Consider the following 18,892-nt stretch of genomic DNA (forward strand, 5'->3'; position numbering starts at 1 on the left):
CTTGACAGGTCTATGTTTGGAGCTGGTTGGATGTCAAGGATTTGCATTCTTACAAATAATTTTTATTTCAAGCGAAATTAATCATTAAAGAGGCCATCTTGGATTGGTACATCCATTTTTGGACGTTTAAATTAATGATATATAGCCACTGGTTCTTGAAGAACATAACTTATAAATGCCTCATGAGCTTTCCACTGGGCAGACACTGGTTCAATCAAGCTGTTTCCAATTCCAATTCCAATGGAATTACGATGAACCAACATGGAATAGACGTCAAATTGACGTCTGTGCCCAGTGGGTTAGTTCCACTGTCATACCCCCATCAGTTGCGGTTGTTTAAATACCAGCTTGACCCTTTAATAAAATCCTTCAACGAGACTAACAACAGAGGCTTCCATTCTGGCATTATAAAGGTGGGAATGTTTATTGAGTGGAATTTGACCAACCAAACATCAAGCCAGACCATAATAGATCAAATGTACAGACATGAAGAGGCATCATATTTTGTTCACCATGAAACAGTGTACACTGAGTGTGCAAAACATTAAGAACACCTGCAGTTCTTGGCACAAACCGGTGAACCTGGCACCTACTACCATACCCTGTTCAAAGGCACTTAAATATTTTGTCTTACCCATCCACCCTCTGAATGGTACACATACACAATCCATGTCTCAATTGTCTCAAGGCATAAAAATCATTCTTTAACCTGCATCATCCCCTTCATCTACACTGATTGAAATGTATTGAACAAGTGACATCAACAAGGGATCATAGCTTTCACCTGGATTCATCTGGTCAGTCTATGTCATGGAAAGAGCAGGTGTTCATAATGTTTTTTACACTCAGTGTGTGACCAGAATAATACAGTAACATGCACTAGAATTGCAAGGAGTTTCTCATGTTCCTACAATGTGTGAATCCTATAATCTACCTGAAAGAGGCTTAATTCTATACCCCCTGCTTTACAGTACCTACATTATCAGCATCCATCTAAAACAAGGTATCCCTTAATACATTTCCAAACAATAGTTTATTACCAAATTGTTCATTAATCTTAACTGGCAATTATTTTCCTTTTCATCACTTCTTGAAAATGTATACCCGCTAAACAGTACGGCATAGTCAGTAATGATCAATAATACAATATCTATCACCATACAATTATTATACATATACATCAGTTCTGGCATGAAAAATTATAGTTTTTTACAGTAAAAGTCCCTTGTTCATCAAGTAAGTTCCTGTTTGAACAGACCGTGAATCAAGCTTGGAAAGTGCTGGTGAGGGTTGGTCAGCCTCAGAGCTCACACAATGGTGGCCTTGTATATGTCAGTCTTGGAGTCTTTGTTCCCTTCTGATTGATCGTGGGTGTTGAGGGGCACCTGGGAGGTCTTCATTCGACTCTGGCACTGCCGGAGCTCAGCCGCGTACCCTTGGAAACTGACGCTGAGCTCCGAGTCCTCTCCGTGGGTGATGGTGACCTCCCTCACCTTCTCCTCCTCCTCCTCTTCCTCCAGGCACACTCCCTCCACGTCCATCACCTCCTGCAGCGCTGGCTGAGAGCGGAGTGCTCCAAGACACGGCGACCTCTTGTGGGAGCGGTCAAGAGCACATGCTCTTTGTCTTCTCTCTGGGAAGAGGGGAGTGATGGGAGAATCAGACAAGTTTTAACCACAGTGGTCAAACAAATCAAAAGCCCAGCTACAGTGTATGGAGGAGAGTTACCAATCTACCATAGCCTTGAGGCCTCAAACACAGCATGCATTGGTTAACATGTCAATGATTTACTGATGGGTTACTACAAAACACATGTTATGACTTGTCTACCACCTCCCTGGAAATGTACAAAGCCTTCCAGACGATTTTATCATCTGTGTTATAATCAGTCTAAAGCAGTGACATAGGCCAGTGAAGGCCACCAGTTCTTTGCGTCTTGACCTACGCAAATTTTTGGTGGTAGAGGACAAAAACAGTGGACAGGGGAGGGGTAGGGGAAGGGTTAAGAAACCCTCTGGAATAGCTTTTTCCATCTCCATTATGATAGAGCTCTGACCCTTGAAATGCAGTACGTCCATTGAACTGATCTCAGAGCAGTGACCTGTGGGTGACAAAGCATCAGGCTCAGAGTATTTGGCTTGATGGCTTCTGGCCCAGGATCAGTTCAGAACATTGTGCCCTATGAGCTAACAAAATGAAACCATCTCAAACATCAAAAGCTCTATGCATGCCATTCAGCTTGTCCACTTGGCTTCAAAAGAACAAACTGAAACAGTTTAACTGATTGGTTATTCATTAGATCAACTGTGTACTGTACTGTACTGTACTACTGTCTACACCAGGGCTCTCCAACCCTGTTCCTGAAGAGCTACCGTCCTGTAGGTTTTCGCTCCAACCCTAATCTAGCGCACCTGATTCTAATAATTAGCTGGTTGATAAACTGAAACAGTTCAGTTAAAACTGAGGTTGGAGGGAAAACCTACAGGAGGGTAGCTCTCCAGGAACATTGTTGGAGAGACCTGGTCTACACTCTTAGAAAAATCTAGAACCTAAAGTGGTTCTTTGGCTGTCCCCATAGGAGAACCCTTTGAAGAACCCTTTTGGTCCCAGGTAAAACCCTTTGGAGGTCCATGTAGAACCCTTTCCACAGAGGGTTCTACATGGAACCAAAAGAGTTCTACATGGAACCAAAAAGGGTTTTACATGGAACAAAAAAAACGGTTCTCCTATGGGGACTGCCGAAGAACCCTTTAGGAACCCTTTTTTCTAAGAGTGTAGACTTGTTGATGTCAACAAAACGTGGTGCTTGCCCACATACTGAGCCATGTTGCATTGATATGATGACACACTATTAAACAGGATTACATAATACAGAACTTTCTCAAAGGTGCATTTCTGGATCCAGATTGAAGTCTGTAGTCACAATGGAGCTGGATCACTATGACTGTTTCACATTTCTGTGCAGTTTTTAGCTGTATTCTTATCTTGACAAGTGTTTGACAAAAGTGAATATCGCAATGGAGAAAGAATATCTGACCTGAAGCCGGTGTACATAATGAGACGTCACATGATTAGAGGAAAGGGTTGGAGAGTGCGTTGACTCATACAGTTCCTCCGCGACACGTCTCTATTATATTGAGGATGCGTGAGGCGAGAGAGGCCAAAGCTAACCCTGAGTGGTAATTCTCCTCGTCAATCCTGCACTCAGTGACCCCCAGCTTTTCAACAGAAGTTCTAAGTGATTCATACACAGCACTCCAACACGCACACCTTCTGACCTCCTACGTCTCTGATTCATCAGTCAAAGCAGTGTTATAAACACAGCCTCCACAGCATTCCATTGTCACAGCTGAACACACAAACAGAACCTCTTTGCCAAGGGTAAGCCTACTTAACAAGTTGATGTGCTCAATATTTTCTCATGAAGCAACAGTAACGGTTTACTCTGACTACATATCCATAACGCATTTACTACACATCTATAAGCATTTCATGAACATGTTATAACAGGTCCAAACAGCATTACTAAAGGTTCATTAAATATATCCTTACCATATCTATTACGCATTCATGTCATGCTATGCAGAGCTCATAATTAGGTATCTTAATAGATACATCATTACAATGACAGAGTAGGAGTGTCATCATTATGGCTGTTATCTAAAATGTGCTTATGCCATATCAGAGTTAGTGAATATTGCAAAAGGCCATGCTGATATGAAGGCTGTACTTGAGATTTTGTGTGACTGACCTACACACAATACCCCATAACGTCAAAGTGGAATTAGGTTTTTAGACATTTTTACAAATTAATAAAAAATGAAAAGCTGAAATGTCTTCAGTCAATAAGTATTGAACCCCTTTGTTATGGCAAGCCTAAATAAGTTCAGGAGTAACAATTTGCTTAATAACAAGTCACATAAGTTGCATCGACGCACTCTGTGTGCAATAATAGTGTTTAACATGATTTTTGAATGACTACCTAATCTCTGTAACCCACACATTCAGATAATTCTAAGGTCGCTCAGTTGAGCAGTGAATTTCAAACACAGATTCAACCATAACGATCAAGGAGGTTTTCCAATGCCTCACAAAGAAGGGCACCTATTGGTAGATGGCTATAAATAAAAAAGCAGACATTTAATATCCCTTTGAGCATTGTGAATTCATGAATTACACTTTGGATGGTGTATCAATACACCCAGTCACTACAAAGATACAGGTGTCCTTCCTAACTCAGTTGCCAGAGAGGAAGGAAAGCGCTCAGGGATTTCACCATGAAGCTAATAGTGACTTTTAAACCGTTACAGAGTTTAATGGCTGTGATAGAAAACTGAGGATGGATCAACAGCATTGCAGTTACTCCACAATACTAACCTAATTGACAGAGTGAAAAAAAGGAAGCCTGTACAGAATACAAATATTCCAAAAGATGCATCCTGTTTGCAATAAGGCACTAAAGTAAAACTGCAAAAAAATACAAAGCACAAAGCAATATAACACATCACAGAGTACCACTCTTCATAATTTCAAGCATGGTAGTGGCTGCATCATGTTATGGTTATGCTTGTCATTTTTTAGGATAAAAATAAACAGAATAGAGCTAAGCAGAGACAAAATCCTAGAGAAAAACCTGGTTCAGTCTGCTTTCCAACACTGGGAGACAAATTCACCTTTCAGCACAAGGCCAAATATACACTGGAGTTGCTAAGCAAGACGACATTGAATGTTCCTGATTGGCCTAGTTACAGTTTTGATTTAAATCGACTTGAAAATCTATGGTAAGACTTGAAAATGTCAGTCTAGCAATGATCAACAACCAACTTCAGAGCTTGAAGAATTTTTAAGGATTGGACCCCTTTTTTTAAATTTTCGCCTAAAATGACATACCCAAATCTAACTGCCTGTAGCTCAGGCCCTGAAGCAAGGATATGCATCTTCCTGGTACCATTTGAAAGGAACACTTTGAAGTTTGTGGAAATGTTAAAGGAATGTAGGAGAATATAACACATTAGATGTAGTAAAAGATAATACAAAGAAAAAAAACATTTTTTTTGTATTGCAAGAGCAAGGCCATAATGTATTATTCCTCCACAATTCTTATAGATCCAAGATGGCGTAGCAGTAAGAAGTGTTTGTTTTTGTCCCTTGTAAATATTCATTTTTTCTAGTTTTTTTTGCATACATTTCAATATATTTCAATCTCTTTTTCCATTTTTGAATTAAATATACCTTCCTGCAACCCGCCTCACCCAATGTGGTACGGATCTGCTATTTTTTCGACCTTAGAACTGGAACCTCCATCAGAAGCTAGCCATCAGAAGCTAGCCAGCTAATTAGCTACTAGCTATTTAGTGATTGTTAGCCACTGCTAGCGGTCTTTACCTTTAGCTCAGACACCAGCCGCTTTAGCCCGGATAGCCCGGATAATACCTGCCAGTCTGCACAGCGCGATATCAGCCCTGAGCATATCTGACTGCTTTTTTCACTACATCACCGGATTCCTGCCGCAAGCTCTGGACCATTACACCGGATCATCGTGCTAGCTAGCTGCTACCGAGTGGCTATTGTGGCTAACGCCCTTGTCCAGAAGCAAGCACCAGTTAGCGTCGAGCAAGCCTCGAGCTAGGCCCATCTCCCGGCTAGAAAACGAAGTACACCAACTACAATACCTCTCTTGCCAATTGGCCTGGACCCTTTATCAACGCTGAGCCCCGCCGATCCATCACGACTGGTCTGCTGGTCTGCTGACGTAATTCAGCCGGATTGCTCTCAACCGGCCTCTGCATCGTGGATGTCGGTGAAGATCCATCTGCTCTCCCCGGCCCGCTAGCTTTTCTGAACGCCGTGTCTCCCGCTCGCCTATCATAGTTACGACTACCGAACGGCTCCCCATCTATTGCTGCTCATTGAACCCTATGATCACACGGTTACACAGCTGATGCCTGCTGGACTGTTCATTAACACTGTACTTCATTTTGTTTCTTGCAGCCTCGAACTCAGGCCCTGTGTTCTGACCCTCTCTGCCCATTCGTCGCCATTTACCCGTTGTTGTTGTCTTAGCTGTTTACCCGTTGTTGTCTTACCCGTTGTTGTCTTAGCTCTCCCAATCAACACCTGTGATGGCTTTAATGCCTCTCTCTAATGTCAATATGCCTTGTATACTGTTGTTTAGGGTAGCTCTCATTGTTTTATTTTACTGCGGAGCCCCTAGTCCCGCTCAACATGCCTCAGATAGCTCCTTTGTCCCACCCCCCACACATGCGGAGACCGCACCTAGCTTAACTGGCGCCTCCAGAGATGCAGCCTCTCTCATCGTCACTCAATGCCAGGTTTACCTCCACTGAATCTGCTCCTTTTATCCTCTGTTCCCAACGCACTAGATGACCAGTTCTTATAGCCTTTAGCCGTACCCTCGTCCTACTCCTCCTCTGTTCCTCTGGTGATGTAGAGGTTAACCCAGGCCCTGTGTGTCCCCAGGCACTCTCATTTGTTGACTTGACTGTAACTGTAAAAGCCTTGGGTTCATGCATGTTAACATTAGAAGCCTCCTCTCTAAGTTTGCTTTATTCACTGCTTTAGCACACTCCGCCAACCTTGATGTTCTAGCCGTGTCTGAATCCTGGCTTAGGAAGGCCACCAATAATTCTGAAATTTCCATCCCCAATTACACATTTTTCATCAAGATAAAACTGCTAAAGGGGGCGGAGTTTCAATCTACTGTAGAGATAGCCTGCAGAGTTCTGTCATACTATCCAGGTCTATGCCCAAACAGTTCGAGCTTCTACTTTTAAAAATCCATCTCTCCAGAAATAAGTCCCTCACTGTTGCCGCTTGTTATAGACCCCCCTCAGCTCCCAGCTGTGCCCTGGACACCATATGTGAATTGATTGCCCCCCATCTATCGTCAGAGTTTGTACTGTTAGGTGACCTAAACTGGGATATGCTTAACACCCCGGCCGTCCTACAATCAATCTCACACAAATTATCAAGGAACCTACCAGGTACAACCCCAAATCTGTAAACATGGGCACCCTCATAGATATCATCCTGACCAACTTGTCCTCTAAATACACTTCTGCTGTTTTCAACCAGGATCTCAGCAATCACTGCCTCATTGCCTGCATCTGTTATGGGTCCGCGGTCAAACGGCCACCCCTCATCACTGTCAAACGCTCCATAAAACACTTCTGCGAGCAGAAGTGGTTGTTCTTTAAAAGTGCTTTCCTCACCGTCTTAAATAAGCATGCCCCTTTCAAAATGTTTTTACCTAAGAACAGATATAGCCCTTGGTTCACTCCAGACTTGACTGCCCTTGACCAGCACAAAAACATCCTATGGCGTACTGCACTAGCATCGAATAGTCCCCGCGATATGCAACTTTTCAGGGAAGTCAGGAACCAATATACACTGTCAGTTAGGAAAGCAAAGGCTAGCTTTTTCAAACAGAAAGTTGCATCCTGCAGCACTAATTCCAAAAAGTTTTGGGACACTGTAAAGTCCATGGAGAATAAGAGCACCTCCTCCCAGCTGCCCACTGCACTGAGGCTAGGAAACACTGTCACCAACGATAATCGTGAATTTCAATAAGCATTTCTCTACGGCTGGCCATGCTTTCCACTTGGCTATCCCAACCACGGCCAACAGCTCTGCACCCCCGCAGCAACTGGCCCAAGCCCCCCCTGCTTCTCCTTCACCCCAATCCAGACAGCTGATGTTCTGAAAGAGCTGCAAAATCTGATCCCTACAAATCAGCTGGGCTAGACAATCTGGACCTTCTCTTCCTATAATTATCTGCTGCCATTGTTGCAACCCCTATTACTAGTCTGTTCAACCTCTCTTTCGTATCGTCTGAGATTCCTAAAGATTGGAAAGCAGCTGCAGTCATCCCCCTCTTCAAAGGGGGAGACACTCTAGACCCAAACTGTTACAGACCTATATCCATTCTGCCCTGCCTTTCTAAAGTCTTCGAAAGCCAAGTGAACAAACTGATCACCGACCATTTCGAATCACACCGTACCTTCTCCGCTATGCAATCCGGTTTCCGAGCTGGTCACGGGTGCACCTCAGCCACGCTCAAGGTATCATAACCGCCATCGATAAAAGACAGTACTCTGCAGCCATCTTCATCGACCTGGCCAAGGCTTTCGACTCTGTCAATCACAGTATTCTTATCGGCAGACTCAACAGCCTTGGTTTCTCTAATGACTGCCTCGCCTGGTTCACCATCTACTTCTCAGATACAGTTCAGTGTGTCGAATCGGAGGTTGTCCGGACCTCTGGCAGTCTCTATGGGGGTGACACAGGGTTCAATTCTCGGGACGACTCTTTTCTCTGTATATATCAATGATGTCGCTCTTGCTGCTGGTGATTCCCTGATCCACCTCTACGCAGACGACACCATTCTGTATACATCTGGCCCTTCGTTGGACACTGTGTTAACTAACCTCCAAACGAGCTTGAATGCCATACAACACTCCTTCCGTGGCCTCCAACTGCTCTTAAATGCAAGTAAAACTAAATGCATGCTCTTCAACCGATCGCTGCCCGCACCCGCCCGTCCGTCCAGCATCACTACTCTGGACGGTTCTGACTTAGAATATGTGGACAACTACAAATACCTAGGTGTCTAGCTAGACTGTAAACTCTCCTTCCAGACTCATATTAAACATCTCCAATCCAAAATTAAATCTAGAATTGGCTTCTTATTTCACAACAAAGCCTCCTTCACTCATGCTGCCAAACATACACTCGTAAAACTGACTATCCTACCAATCCTTGACTTCGGCGATTTATTCGGTCATTTACAAAATAGCCTCCAACACTCTACTCAGCAAATTGGATGCAGTCTATCATAGTGCCATTCGTTTTGTCACCAAAGGCCCATATACTACCCACCACTGCGACCTGTATGCTCTCGTTGGCTGGTCCTTGCTACATATTCGTCGCCAAACCCACTGGCTCCAGGTCATCTATAAGTCTTTGCTAGGTAAAGCTCCGCCTTATCTCAGCTCACTGGTCACCATAGCAACACCCACCCGTAGCACATGCTCCAGCAGGTATATTTCACTGGTCATCCCCAAAGCCAACACCTACTTTGGCCGCCTTTCATTCCAGTTCTCTGCTGCCAATGACTGGCACGAATTGCAAAAATCACTGAAGTTGGAGACTTATATCTCCCTCACAAACTTTAAGCATCAGCTGTCAGAGCAGCTTACCGATTGCTGCAGCTGTACACAGCCCATCTGTAAATAGCCCATTTAACCAACTACCTACCTCATCCCCATATTTGTTTTGGTTTTTCTGCTCTTTTGCACACCAATATTTCTACTTGCACATCCTCATCTGCACATCTATCACTCCAGTGCTAATTGCTAAATTGTAATTACTTCACCACTATGGCCTATTTATTGCCTTACATCCTTACTTAATTTGCACACACTGTATACAGATTTTTCTATTGTGTTATTGAGTGTACTTTTGTTTATCCCATGTGTAACTCTGTGTTGTTGTTTTTGTCGCACTGCTTGGCCAGGTCGCAGTTGTAAATGAGAACTTGTTCTCAACTGGCCTATCTGGTTAAATAAAGGTGAAATACATATTTATTTATTTTTATCCAGCCCAGGTGCAATTTAGCAGTGTATGTGCAACGTTTTAGACTGATCCAAGGAACCATTGTATTTATGTTCAAAGTGTTGCATCAAGACTGCCCAAATGTGCCTAATTTGTTTATTAATAACTTTTCATATTCAAAACTGTGCACTCTCCTCAAACAATAGCATGTTATTAGTTCAGTGTAATAGCTACTGTATACTGGACAGTGCAGTTAGATTAACAAGAATCTAAGCTTTCTGCCAATATCAGATATGTCTATGTCCTGGGACATTTTCTTGTTACTTACAACCTCTTGCTAATCGCATTAGCCTACATTAGCTCAACCGACCCGCAGTGGACCCACCAATCCTGACGAAGTTAACAGAATAATGTGCAAATATCGTACAATCAAATCAAATCAAATTGTATTTGTCACATGTGCCGAATACAACAGGTCTAGCTGGACCTTAAAGTAAAATGCTTACTTACAAGCCCTAACCAACAATGCAGTTTAAAAAAATTACGAATAAGAAATAAAAGTTACAAATAATTAAAGAGAAGCAGTAAAATAACAATAGCGAGGCTATATACAGGGAGGACCGGTACAGAGTCAATGTGTGGGGGCACCGGTTAGTCGAGGTAATTGAGGTAATATGTACATGTTGGTAGACTATGCATAGATAATAACAGGAGTAGCAGGAGTGTAAAAGTGGGGGGCAATCCAAATAGTCTGAGTAGCATTTGATTAGATGTTCAGTAGTCTTATGGCTTAGGGGAAGAAGCTGTTTAGAAGCCTCTTGGACCTAGACTATTTTGTATAGATTGTTGACAAAAAAATACAATTTAATGCATTTTAATCCCGCTTTGTAACACAACAAAGAGTGGAAAAAGTCAAGTGGTGTGAATACATTCCTAAAATACGATTGAAGTGGTCTGGAATAAACATTCTCTCATTACAGTAGGCCTATTTGAGTTGAGAGGTATAATTTCTGTCTTGGCACTGTTCGTAACATGAGCCTGTGCTGGCTGGCTGTCGGGTTCTTGTCCGTCAATGGGCCATGGCACCAGACTCGCCTAGACAGACCATTTCTGCCCAGGGCCATTTTGGAACAGAACCAGCTGCACAGCTCACTAAGGCTAGCTGAGATCAGCCACAAGGCCCCCTAGTTTCTACCAGATGGATGATAAGACTGATTCAGGGTCAGCTGTAGCCAGCTTTCAGGTGTGTCATTCAGACAGATGGAGAAGACAGTGAGATATAACGTGAAGCTAAAGGATCATTGAGCCACTAGGTCCCTCAGGCAAGAATTCTGAATCAGTGTAAGCTATTTGTGTTAATTTTCTGGGTATTACATTTTCATTTTGTTGTTAAAAAGCAGCTGCATTGGGGTGAATACTAAGCCTAACCTTGTGCCTAAGTGGTCGATTGCATTTTAAAGTATAAAAGCTTTTCTAAATTCCAGATATGGGCAAAGATAAATCAGTCCCATTCTGCAAAAACTTGTGTGAGAGGCCAATGACATCACAAAGCCTAATACTATACACCTGCACTTGATATGATAAATACAGTGAAAACAGGATATCCCAAACATGGGTAACGAGAAATGGGAGGAAGTCTAATTTTATGTATTTATGTATTGGTTCTTTGCTATGACTAGAAAGTGGAACAGGTTTGGGCTAATCCTCAAATGCCCTAGTATGGCAGATGACGTTGATGCAATGCATGGTAGTGGAACAACAGTTTAACTATATACTGTCGCCCTCTGGTGGACTAAAGCATTAATTAGAAAGCAATTAGCAACACATGATTATCTGACCAGGCGCACAACCATCATTTGATTTTACACGGAAAGCAAAAACAATCATTACAATAGATAACAGCTGATATCTTTTAGATATTAAAATGGTAAATTAATCTCAACACATCACACTCATAAGGGCATATTGGTTGTTATTTCACATCAGGTGGAGTGACCCTAGCAGACCAGTGTTTTGTTTTCAACATGAGTTTACATTAACGTTGTAGTCAGGGATTGAATTGGGATATCCTATAGGAGCTGACCCCAGAACCACTAAGTCTGAGTGCCAGTCTGTTGATGCCATCATGCCAACTCCCTGTCACACTCATTGTCATGCATACAAGTTAGGCTTGACTGACAGCAATGGAGTAGGCAAGAGCACAAACAGATCTGGGACCAGGCTAAGAATCACTAGCTTTTTCATCCTTAACTAAATTAGTTCATTAACCACTAACTCAAAGTGGAGGTGAACTCTGTTCCACTCCTCTAAGTAAACCCCAGGGAACATAGACCCTATGCTGCTGTGTCAGTTTGTCCTCTTTAAGGGTTAAAGGTTTTTAATTACACGACCATGATAACGTGACAGAAAAATGTTTCCTTTCAGATGTAGAGAGCGAGAGAGAGAGAGAGAGAGAGAGAGAGAGAGAGAGAGAGAGAGAGAGAGAGAGAGAGAGCAATAGTTTCTCTCTGCAGCAAAACAGTCAACTCATGCAAGTTGGACACGTTACCATGGTTTCCAAGGTGGAAGAGACAGGCTGATGCGCTTAGCAACCAGAACAGAAGAGCAAGAGAAACTCACTGCAAGGCTTATGCTAACCTCTAATATCGACTTGTGTACACATATCACAGTACATATATCTATTGACAGAGCTATTGAGAAAAAGCCAGGGCTAGACATGTTGTGTCCACCTGAGTGATGGCCTCTGTATACTTTGAAGTAATCCTTCCTCGGAGCTGCAGGACTGGGTTCAAATAGAATTTGTTTTCTTTCAAATACATTCAGCGAGTGATTGAGCCTGCCAGGAGTGCTAGATGGACAAGGTTTGCACTTTATTCCATTGGTTCCATTGCGCCAGACAAGCTCAATCAAGTGCAAGTATTTTAAACAAAACAAATGCTGTTGGAGACAGTACTTAAAATAGTCCATGTAAAAAAAAAATGAATTCTAGCCATCTCTTAATTCCTTTTTTAACTGTACAGATCTTCAAACAGCACAGTTGGATAAGGCTTGCTTTTAAGTTGGGACATCAAAGTGTGTTGTTATTACTCTAATATGGCATTTGAACACAGGTGAGACAAGACTGCAGTGAAATGACACAGCTAAACTGGTTGTCTTGTGACAACAATAAATAACTGTGGCAGATAATGTTGGTGATTATGATGGATGCCCTGCCCACCACAATCAACTGTGCATTCTGTTTTGACAGACTTACCCACCCCAATAGAGATAGTGAATGATATACAGTTGACTCCAGATAAATGCAACAGCTTGGGACTGTTGTGGTAGATGTAATTTAATTGGAAATTGTAAAACTGCACTTATCGGGAGTTAGTTGACTGCATTCACAAACTTATCAGGCTCACCGTGACTATCAACCTGACTTACTACGTAGTGGAGAACTAGAAACTGACCAGTTGGTAAGGGGGTATGGACAATGAAATCAGGACTGATACAGCTCTTCACTGCTCATAGAGAAAACATTATGCATTAGCTGAGGTACATTAGTGAAAGCAATAAAAAGTCTAGTGTTGCAAAATTCCAGTAACTTTCCCAAAATTCTCAGGTTTTCCAGAAATCCTGGTTGGAAGATTCCTGGAATCAGGAAGGAAGAAGCCGGAAAGCTGGGAGTCTTACAACTGGGAGTTCTGGAAAACCTAGGAATTATGGGAAAGTTAGACATTTTGCAATCCCTTAGAAAGACAGACTAAAACAAGAAAGACAAAACAGGCAGAACTACACACAAACGCCACCGAATGACCTCTCACTACAGACACAACAATCAGAACTACACACAAACGCCACCGAATAACCTCTCACTACAGACACAACAATCAGAACTACACACAAACAAGTCAGAATTACTCTGACACAGATGCCACAAGCTTCCCAGAAGGGCATAGACAAAGCAGCTACCATGCAAGCACAGGTCAGGGAGACAAACTAAATGACAGAGATGTATGTAGTGTTAGGGGAAGTTGGGGAAGAAGAGGCATGGAGTGGCAACTGAATTTGAGATCACAAACGTGTAAAAAGACAGATGATGTGATTCCAGGTCTAACATTTATTAGATCTAATCAAGCACAGATACAGAATGAATTGTCATGATCATCTACAACAGGCATCTACAGAGAGAGAGGATAATTCCAGACAGTGTGACACGCAATTCAACAACGATACCGTTCATTTCAAAAGGACCTCTATCATTACTGTTTTTTTCATCAAGGACTCTATAATTATCAACATATTGTGAAGAAACTGGTTCAGTTTTCCTTCTATGTATTACCAGAAAAAAATCTGAGCAAAATTGTTGAATTGCATTGCATTAGAGGATGGGATGGAAGTAAATACAGCTTTTCGATTAAAAAAGTACAGGCAGGTTGAACAATCATGCTCATCTTTAAAAAAAAAGAAAAAAGAAAATCATAACGCTTTGGTTACATTTTATCTAGTCTGTAACTATGTTTTGGGTTTAGGACCTTACTCCAATTATATATTCATAATGCCAGCATTGAGCATTTTATTGACATGAAAGGCTGTGACTCATTGAAATCTATTCCAGGTTCTCTATTTGAATCAATCAAACAATTCACACTTGCATGGTAATTGTAGCTCACTGCAATTGGTTGCTGTCAAATTATAGTATGTCTATTTTTCATGTATTGTAATGACAACTGTCATGTTGAGTATTACAGCATTACAGTAAGTAGGCATTATGAAACAAGTTTTTATTCACCTGCATCCTCATATAACCTCTGTGGTACAACAATATGAACCTTTCTAAGGTTTACTATCACCTCAAGTCTCAGTTAAGTTGTAAAACCCATCAGTTCAGTGGTGTGTGAATATAAATGTCATTCATTTCAAATATATACATCACTATTTACAATTGAGCTGAACTTACTATTGAAAGTGACCACATAAACAATGCTATCTATGTTCATTAGAAAATATTCAAAGGAGTAAAAATGACTGGGGTACTACTGAGAGAGAATACATTTTCAGTTGTAAATAAAGTGCATTGAAGTCAGTATAAAAGGAGTTGTCGTTGGTCAGGTCACCCTCAGACACACACACAATCACACACTCTCTGTCTCTCACACACACACAAACACACACCAACACACTTATGCATAGTCACACTGTGGAAATACCTGAGCTTGACTGGCCATTCCCACCACCATCATGGAAGGAGTGGGCGCAGGGTGAAGGAGGGATGAAGTTTCCCTCGGGCAGGCTGCCCTCGTGGGACAGCAGCGCAGGGTCCAACAAGGTGCTATTGGGGCTGGTGATGTCTCCCTCGCCCACCAGGGTCAGGTCAGCGTGGGTGTCTTCCTCCAGCGTCCTGAGGGCCGGGCCTCTAGACTCCGAGGGGCGGGGGATGGGTGAGAGGGCGGCGCTGAAGGGGGGGACGGGGCGGCGGGGTGGGGGCAGTAGTGCCCGGCGCCCCGCAGCAGAATGGGAATGTCCGTTGCTGCTGAGGGAGGAGTCCAGGCTCTCAGAGCGCAGGCTGGCGTTGAGGGGGCCGCGGGCGGGGGCACCGCCAACCCCGTTCTCCCTGCCAGGACCCTGGCCCTGTTTGACGGAGGTGGGGGTGGAGCAGGCCATGTCTAGGGAGGCAGTGGAGGGGGAGCCGGAGGTTAACCGCAAGAAGTCAGGTAACTCCAGGTCCTCTTTGTTCAGGAGGCCTCTCTGGTCATTTCTCCGGTTGCTCTGCGCCCGGCTCAGGAGCTCAAAGAATTCTAAAGAGAGAGAAAGCAGTAGAGTTACTTCATAATCATAAAACTAGGGTTGTAGGCCGTGACGGGGAGAACCATGGGGCGGAGAACAATTGGCCCAGTGTCGCCCGGGTTAGGGGAGGGTTTGGCCGGCAGGGATGTCCTTGTCCCATCGCGCACTAGCGACTCCTGTGGCGGGCCGGGCGCAGTGCACGCTGACACGGTAGCCAGGTGTACGTGTTTCCTCCGACACATTGGTGCGGCTGGCTTCCGGGTTAAGTGTGCATTGTGTCAAGAAGCAGTGCGGCTTGGTTGGGTTGTGTTTCGGAGGACGCACGGCTCTCGACCTTCGCCTCTCCCAAGTCCGTAAGGTAGTTGCAGCGATAAGACAAGACTGTAACTACCAATTGGATACCACGAAATTGGGGAGAAAAAAGGGGTATTAAAAAAAAGAAGGGAAGAAATAAATATAGAATAATACGGTTGCAAAATTCCGGTAACTTTCCCAAAAAATGTTTTCCAGAAAGGAAAGTTACCATCATTTTGCAACCCTATCTAAAACCCTCCCAAAAAACGAGAAAAGTTGTCAAATAAAAAGGGGATTAGATCATTTAACGTGCACAGTACACAGTCCCAAGCTGCACTGACAGATAACCATGAAGGTTGAAGGCTTCTTTCACAGCTGGTGTTAGTGGCGCGGCGAAGCAAAGCTCAGAGAAGCAACAGAACGTTAGAAAGAGAGGGGGATTTACCTTCAGCTTCATCTATATTAATCTTTTTCGGCTTTCTCTTTTCCGCAGGGAGCGACGGATCTGGTCCGCTTGCCTTTCCTGACGACCTGTCATCTCCCTGCAGACGCAACAATAACAACGCACTCCATTAAGGGGGTGAGGGAGGAGGTTGTGCATGCCCTGTACTAACAACACTACAACACATCCTGGGCAGATTGACTTAAGTGTTCGCACCTGTGCCCCTGTTATTAACTATAGGAAACACAAAAAACAACCATAAAACACGAGCGTGTGGTTTCTTTGATGCTTGTTGTTTCTTTTTACGCTTCTTTTGTGCTTAGTAAATCAGATGAATGTAATATCCCTAGGAGACAAGGTCGGATCGCAACTACAAAGGTGACCTGGAGGCTGAACTATAAAGTGGGAGGTCAGCCAGTGTTCAAGTCAGCTACAGCCAGCATTTAAGGAAGAAACAACATGACAAAGAGCCAGGAACAAAGTAGAGTAGAGCACTTGAGCAATTATTATGTGACATTAAATTGTTAAGAAGCAGCATAGCAGGGGAGTTACAGCACACTTAGAAATTCAAGGATACTTGAGAAAGTGAAAACGGGGATAAAAGGAGGAGGATGATGGTGGTCTCCTTACTGTTGCAGAAAGACTCTTGGTGGTCAATGATGGCAGATGTGCTTTCAAGGAGCCTGACTTGGACTTAGAGTCTATAGAGAGAAAAAAAACAACAGTGAGGTAAATAGGAGCCAATGAACCATCCCACATGTCCTCCATCACTCTGATATCTTTGTTTATCACTGGAAGTCAGTGGGGACAAAACAGGACATTGATTACAAGAGCTGTTTGAATTCCTGGAAACAGACAGGCTGAAGTGCCAGTCCAACATTGGAGGAATTGGATTGGATTTCTCAAGCCACTATCTTGGCTGTTTGGGGGGTTTGAGTGTCAGTTCTGTATAGCCAACTAATGTTTGTTCGTTTGTCATGCCAAATCAATGACCATAGGACTTGGCAAGACAAACAGATCTGGGATCAGGCTAGGTCACTGTAGGCGTTATCTCTGAGATGGAATGTTGGCTTACTTCATTATCTGTCTCTCATCTGCATTTTAGTGCATGTTTTGGTGTTCGGTGTGATGGGCTGTCTTACCTTTCCCTGAGGCAACAGGGTCTGCTCTCTCCAATACCACACGCAGGCCGTCCAGACTCGATATGGGCGCCCCCAGGTCTAGGGGCTCCGTTTCTCCACTCTGTCAAAACACAACACAAAGTTTTAGCAGTCGTCATGCTCATAGGGGGCACATGGCACCTCAGATTTGTCCTGTTTATATACACTATATATACAAAAGTATGTGGACACCCGTTCAAATTAGACTCTGGAGCAGTGTAAACGTGTTCTCTGAAGTGATGAATCACGCTTCACCGTCGGGCTGTCCAACAGACTAATCTGGGTTTGGCGGATGCCAGGAGAATGCTACTTGCCCCAATGCATAGTGCCAACTTTAAAGTTGGAATAATGGTATGGGGCTGTTTTTCATGGTTTGGGCTAGGCCCCTTAGTTCCAGTGAAGGGAAATCTTAAAGCTACAGCATACAATGACATTCTAGACGATTCTATGCTTTCAACTTTGCGGCAAAAGTTTGTGGAAGGCCCTTTCCTGTTTCAGCATGACAATGCCCCCATAACACAAAGTGAGGCCCATACAGAAATGGTTTGTCAAAATTGATGTGGAAGAACTTGACTGGCCTGCACAGAGCCCTGACCTCAACCCCACCGGACACCTTTGGGATAAATTGGAACGGCCACTGCGAGCCAGGCCTAATCCCCCAGCATCAGTGCCCAACCTCACTAATGCTCTTGTGGCTAAATAGAAGCAAGTCCCGGCAGCAATGTTCCAACATCTAGTGGAAAGTCTTCTCAGTAGAGTGGAGGCTGTTATAACAGCAAAAGGGGGACCAACTCCATATTAATGACAATGAAATGAAATGTCTACATACATTTAGTCATGTAGTGTATATTTTTTGTTGTTTTTTTCTCTGTAATACTACTAGCCACAGCAAATTTATGGAGTTGACTTTAGCTAGCCCAAATAGGTTCACAATCTCCCAACCTCTCCCAAACTAGCTACCAAGAAGCCATTTCAGGCTATCAATCAAGTTCGAGTATCTAGCTTGTCTATCTTAGCTGGCATACCTGCTGGCAAGGTTGGTAGACTTTAGAAAAGCAAGCAATATCTAAATGTACTCACATTCCTTTCTATCTTTTACCCAGATTTGAGCAGAGAAGCATATTTAGTTCCTTTAAAAAAAATATATAAAAAATAACCACCAGTCAGGATGATAGAGACAGCTGAAGAGGTATGCTTAGCTATGCAGAAAAATATACATATTTTTTACATAGAATTAAGCATAATGATTATGGCTCTAGATTGCAGGAAAAATCTGCCCGCATCCGGACTACCCCCCAGCTATCCTCACATACTAGGTGCATGACGTTCCTGTGTTTTAGCATGTTAGTTTGCATGCATTTTAGCCTATTGGCATGTTTCCATCGATTTCGTCACATGACCATGATGACATACTGACATGTCAGACAGACAAGTTGCTACTTTAGCGTATCGTCACAACTTCTGTGTACTTTCATTAACTATGTAAGATATGGACGCCTTCGCTCCATTTAGAATGTGGCTTTCAGCTCACTGTGTAATCAGTAGCAAATTTAGGTATAGGCGACACGGGCAGCCGCTAGGGGCGGCACGGGACACCCACACTGTTTTTTGGGGAATGGTGACATTTGCGCGATCGGTTTTCTATCGCTCATTT

General features: G+C 43.3%; 1 protein-coding gene across 4 annotated transcripts in view; it reads right to left on the reverse strand.

Moving 5' to 3' along the window:
• Positions 1 to 755: 755 nt before the first annotated feature.
• The window catches only part of LOC120030333 (regulator of G-protein signaling 12-like), a 68,361-nt gene continuing 50,224 nt past the window's right edge, over positions 756 to 18,892 (reverse strand). For all 4 annotated transcript variants that reach the window (XM_038975704.1, XM_038975703.1, XM_038975705.1 and 1 more), the window contains exons 14-18: positions 17,221 to 17,320; positions 16,709 to 16,779; positions 16,082 to 16,178; positions 14,766 to 15,353; positions 756 to 1,633 (exon numbers count right to left, since the gene is read on the reverse strand). In XM_038975704.1, coding sequence (XP_038831632.1) covers positions 1,308 to 1,633; positions 14,766 to 15,353; positions 16,082 to 16,178; positions 16,709 to 16,779; positions 17,221 to 17,320 — 1,182 coding nt within the window. In that variant the 3' untranslated portion in view covers positions 756 to 1,307. The remainder of the gene's footprint in view (positions 1,634 to 14,765; positions 15,354 to 16,081; positions 16,179 to 16,708; positions 16,780 to 17,220; positions 17,321 to 18,892) is intronic.

Source organism: Salvelinus namaycush, chromosome 36 (genome assembly GCF_016432855.1).
Source record: "Salvelinus namaycush isolate Seneca chromosome 36, SaNama_1.0, whole genome shotgun sequence".
Lineage (NCBI taxonomy): Eukaryota > Metazoa > Chordata > Actinopteri > Salmoniformes > Salmonidae > Salvelinus > Salvelinus namaycush.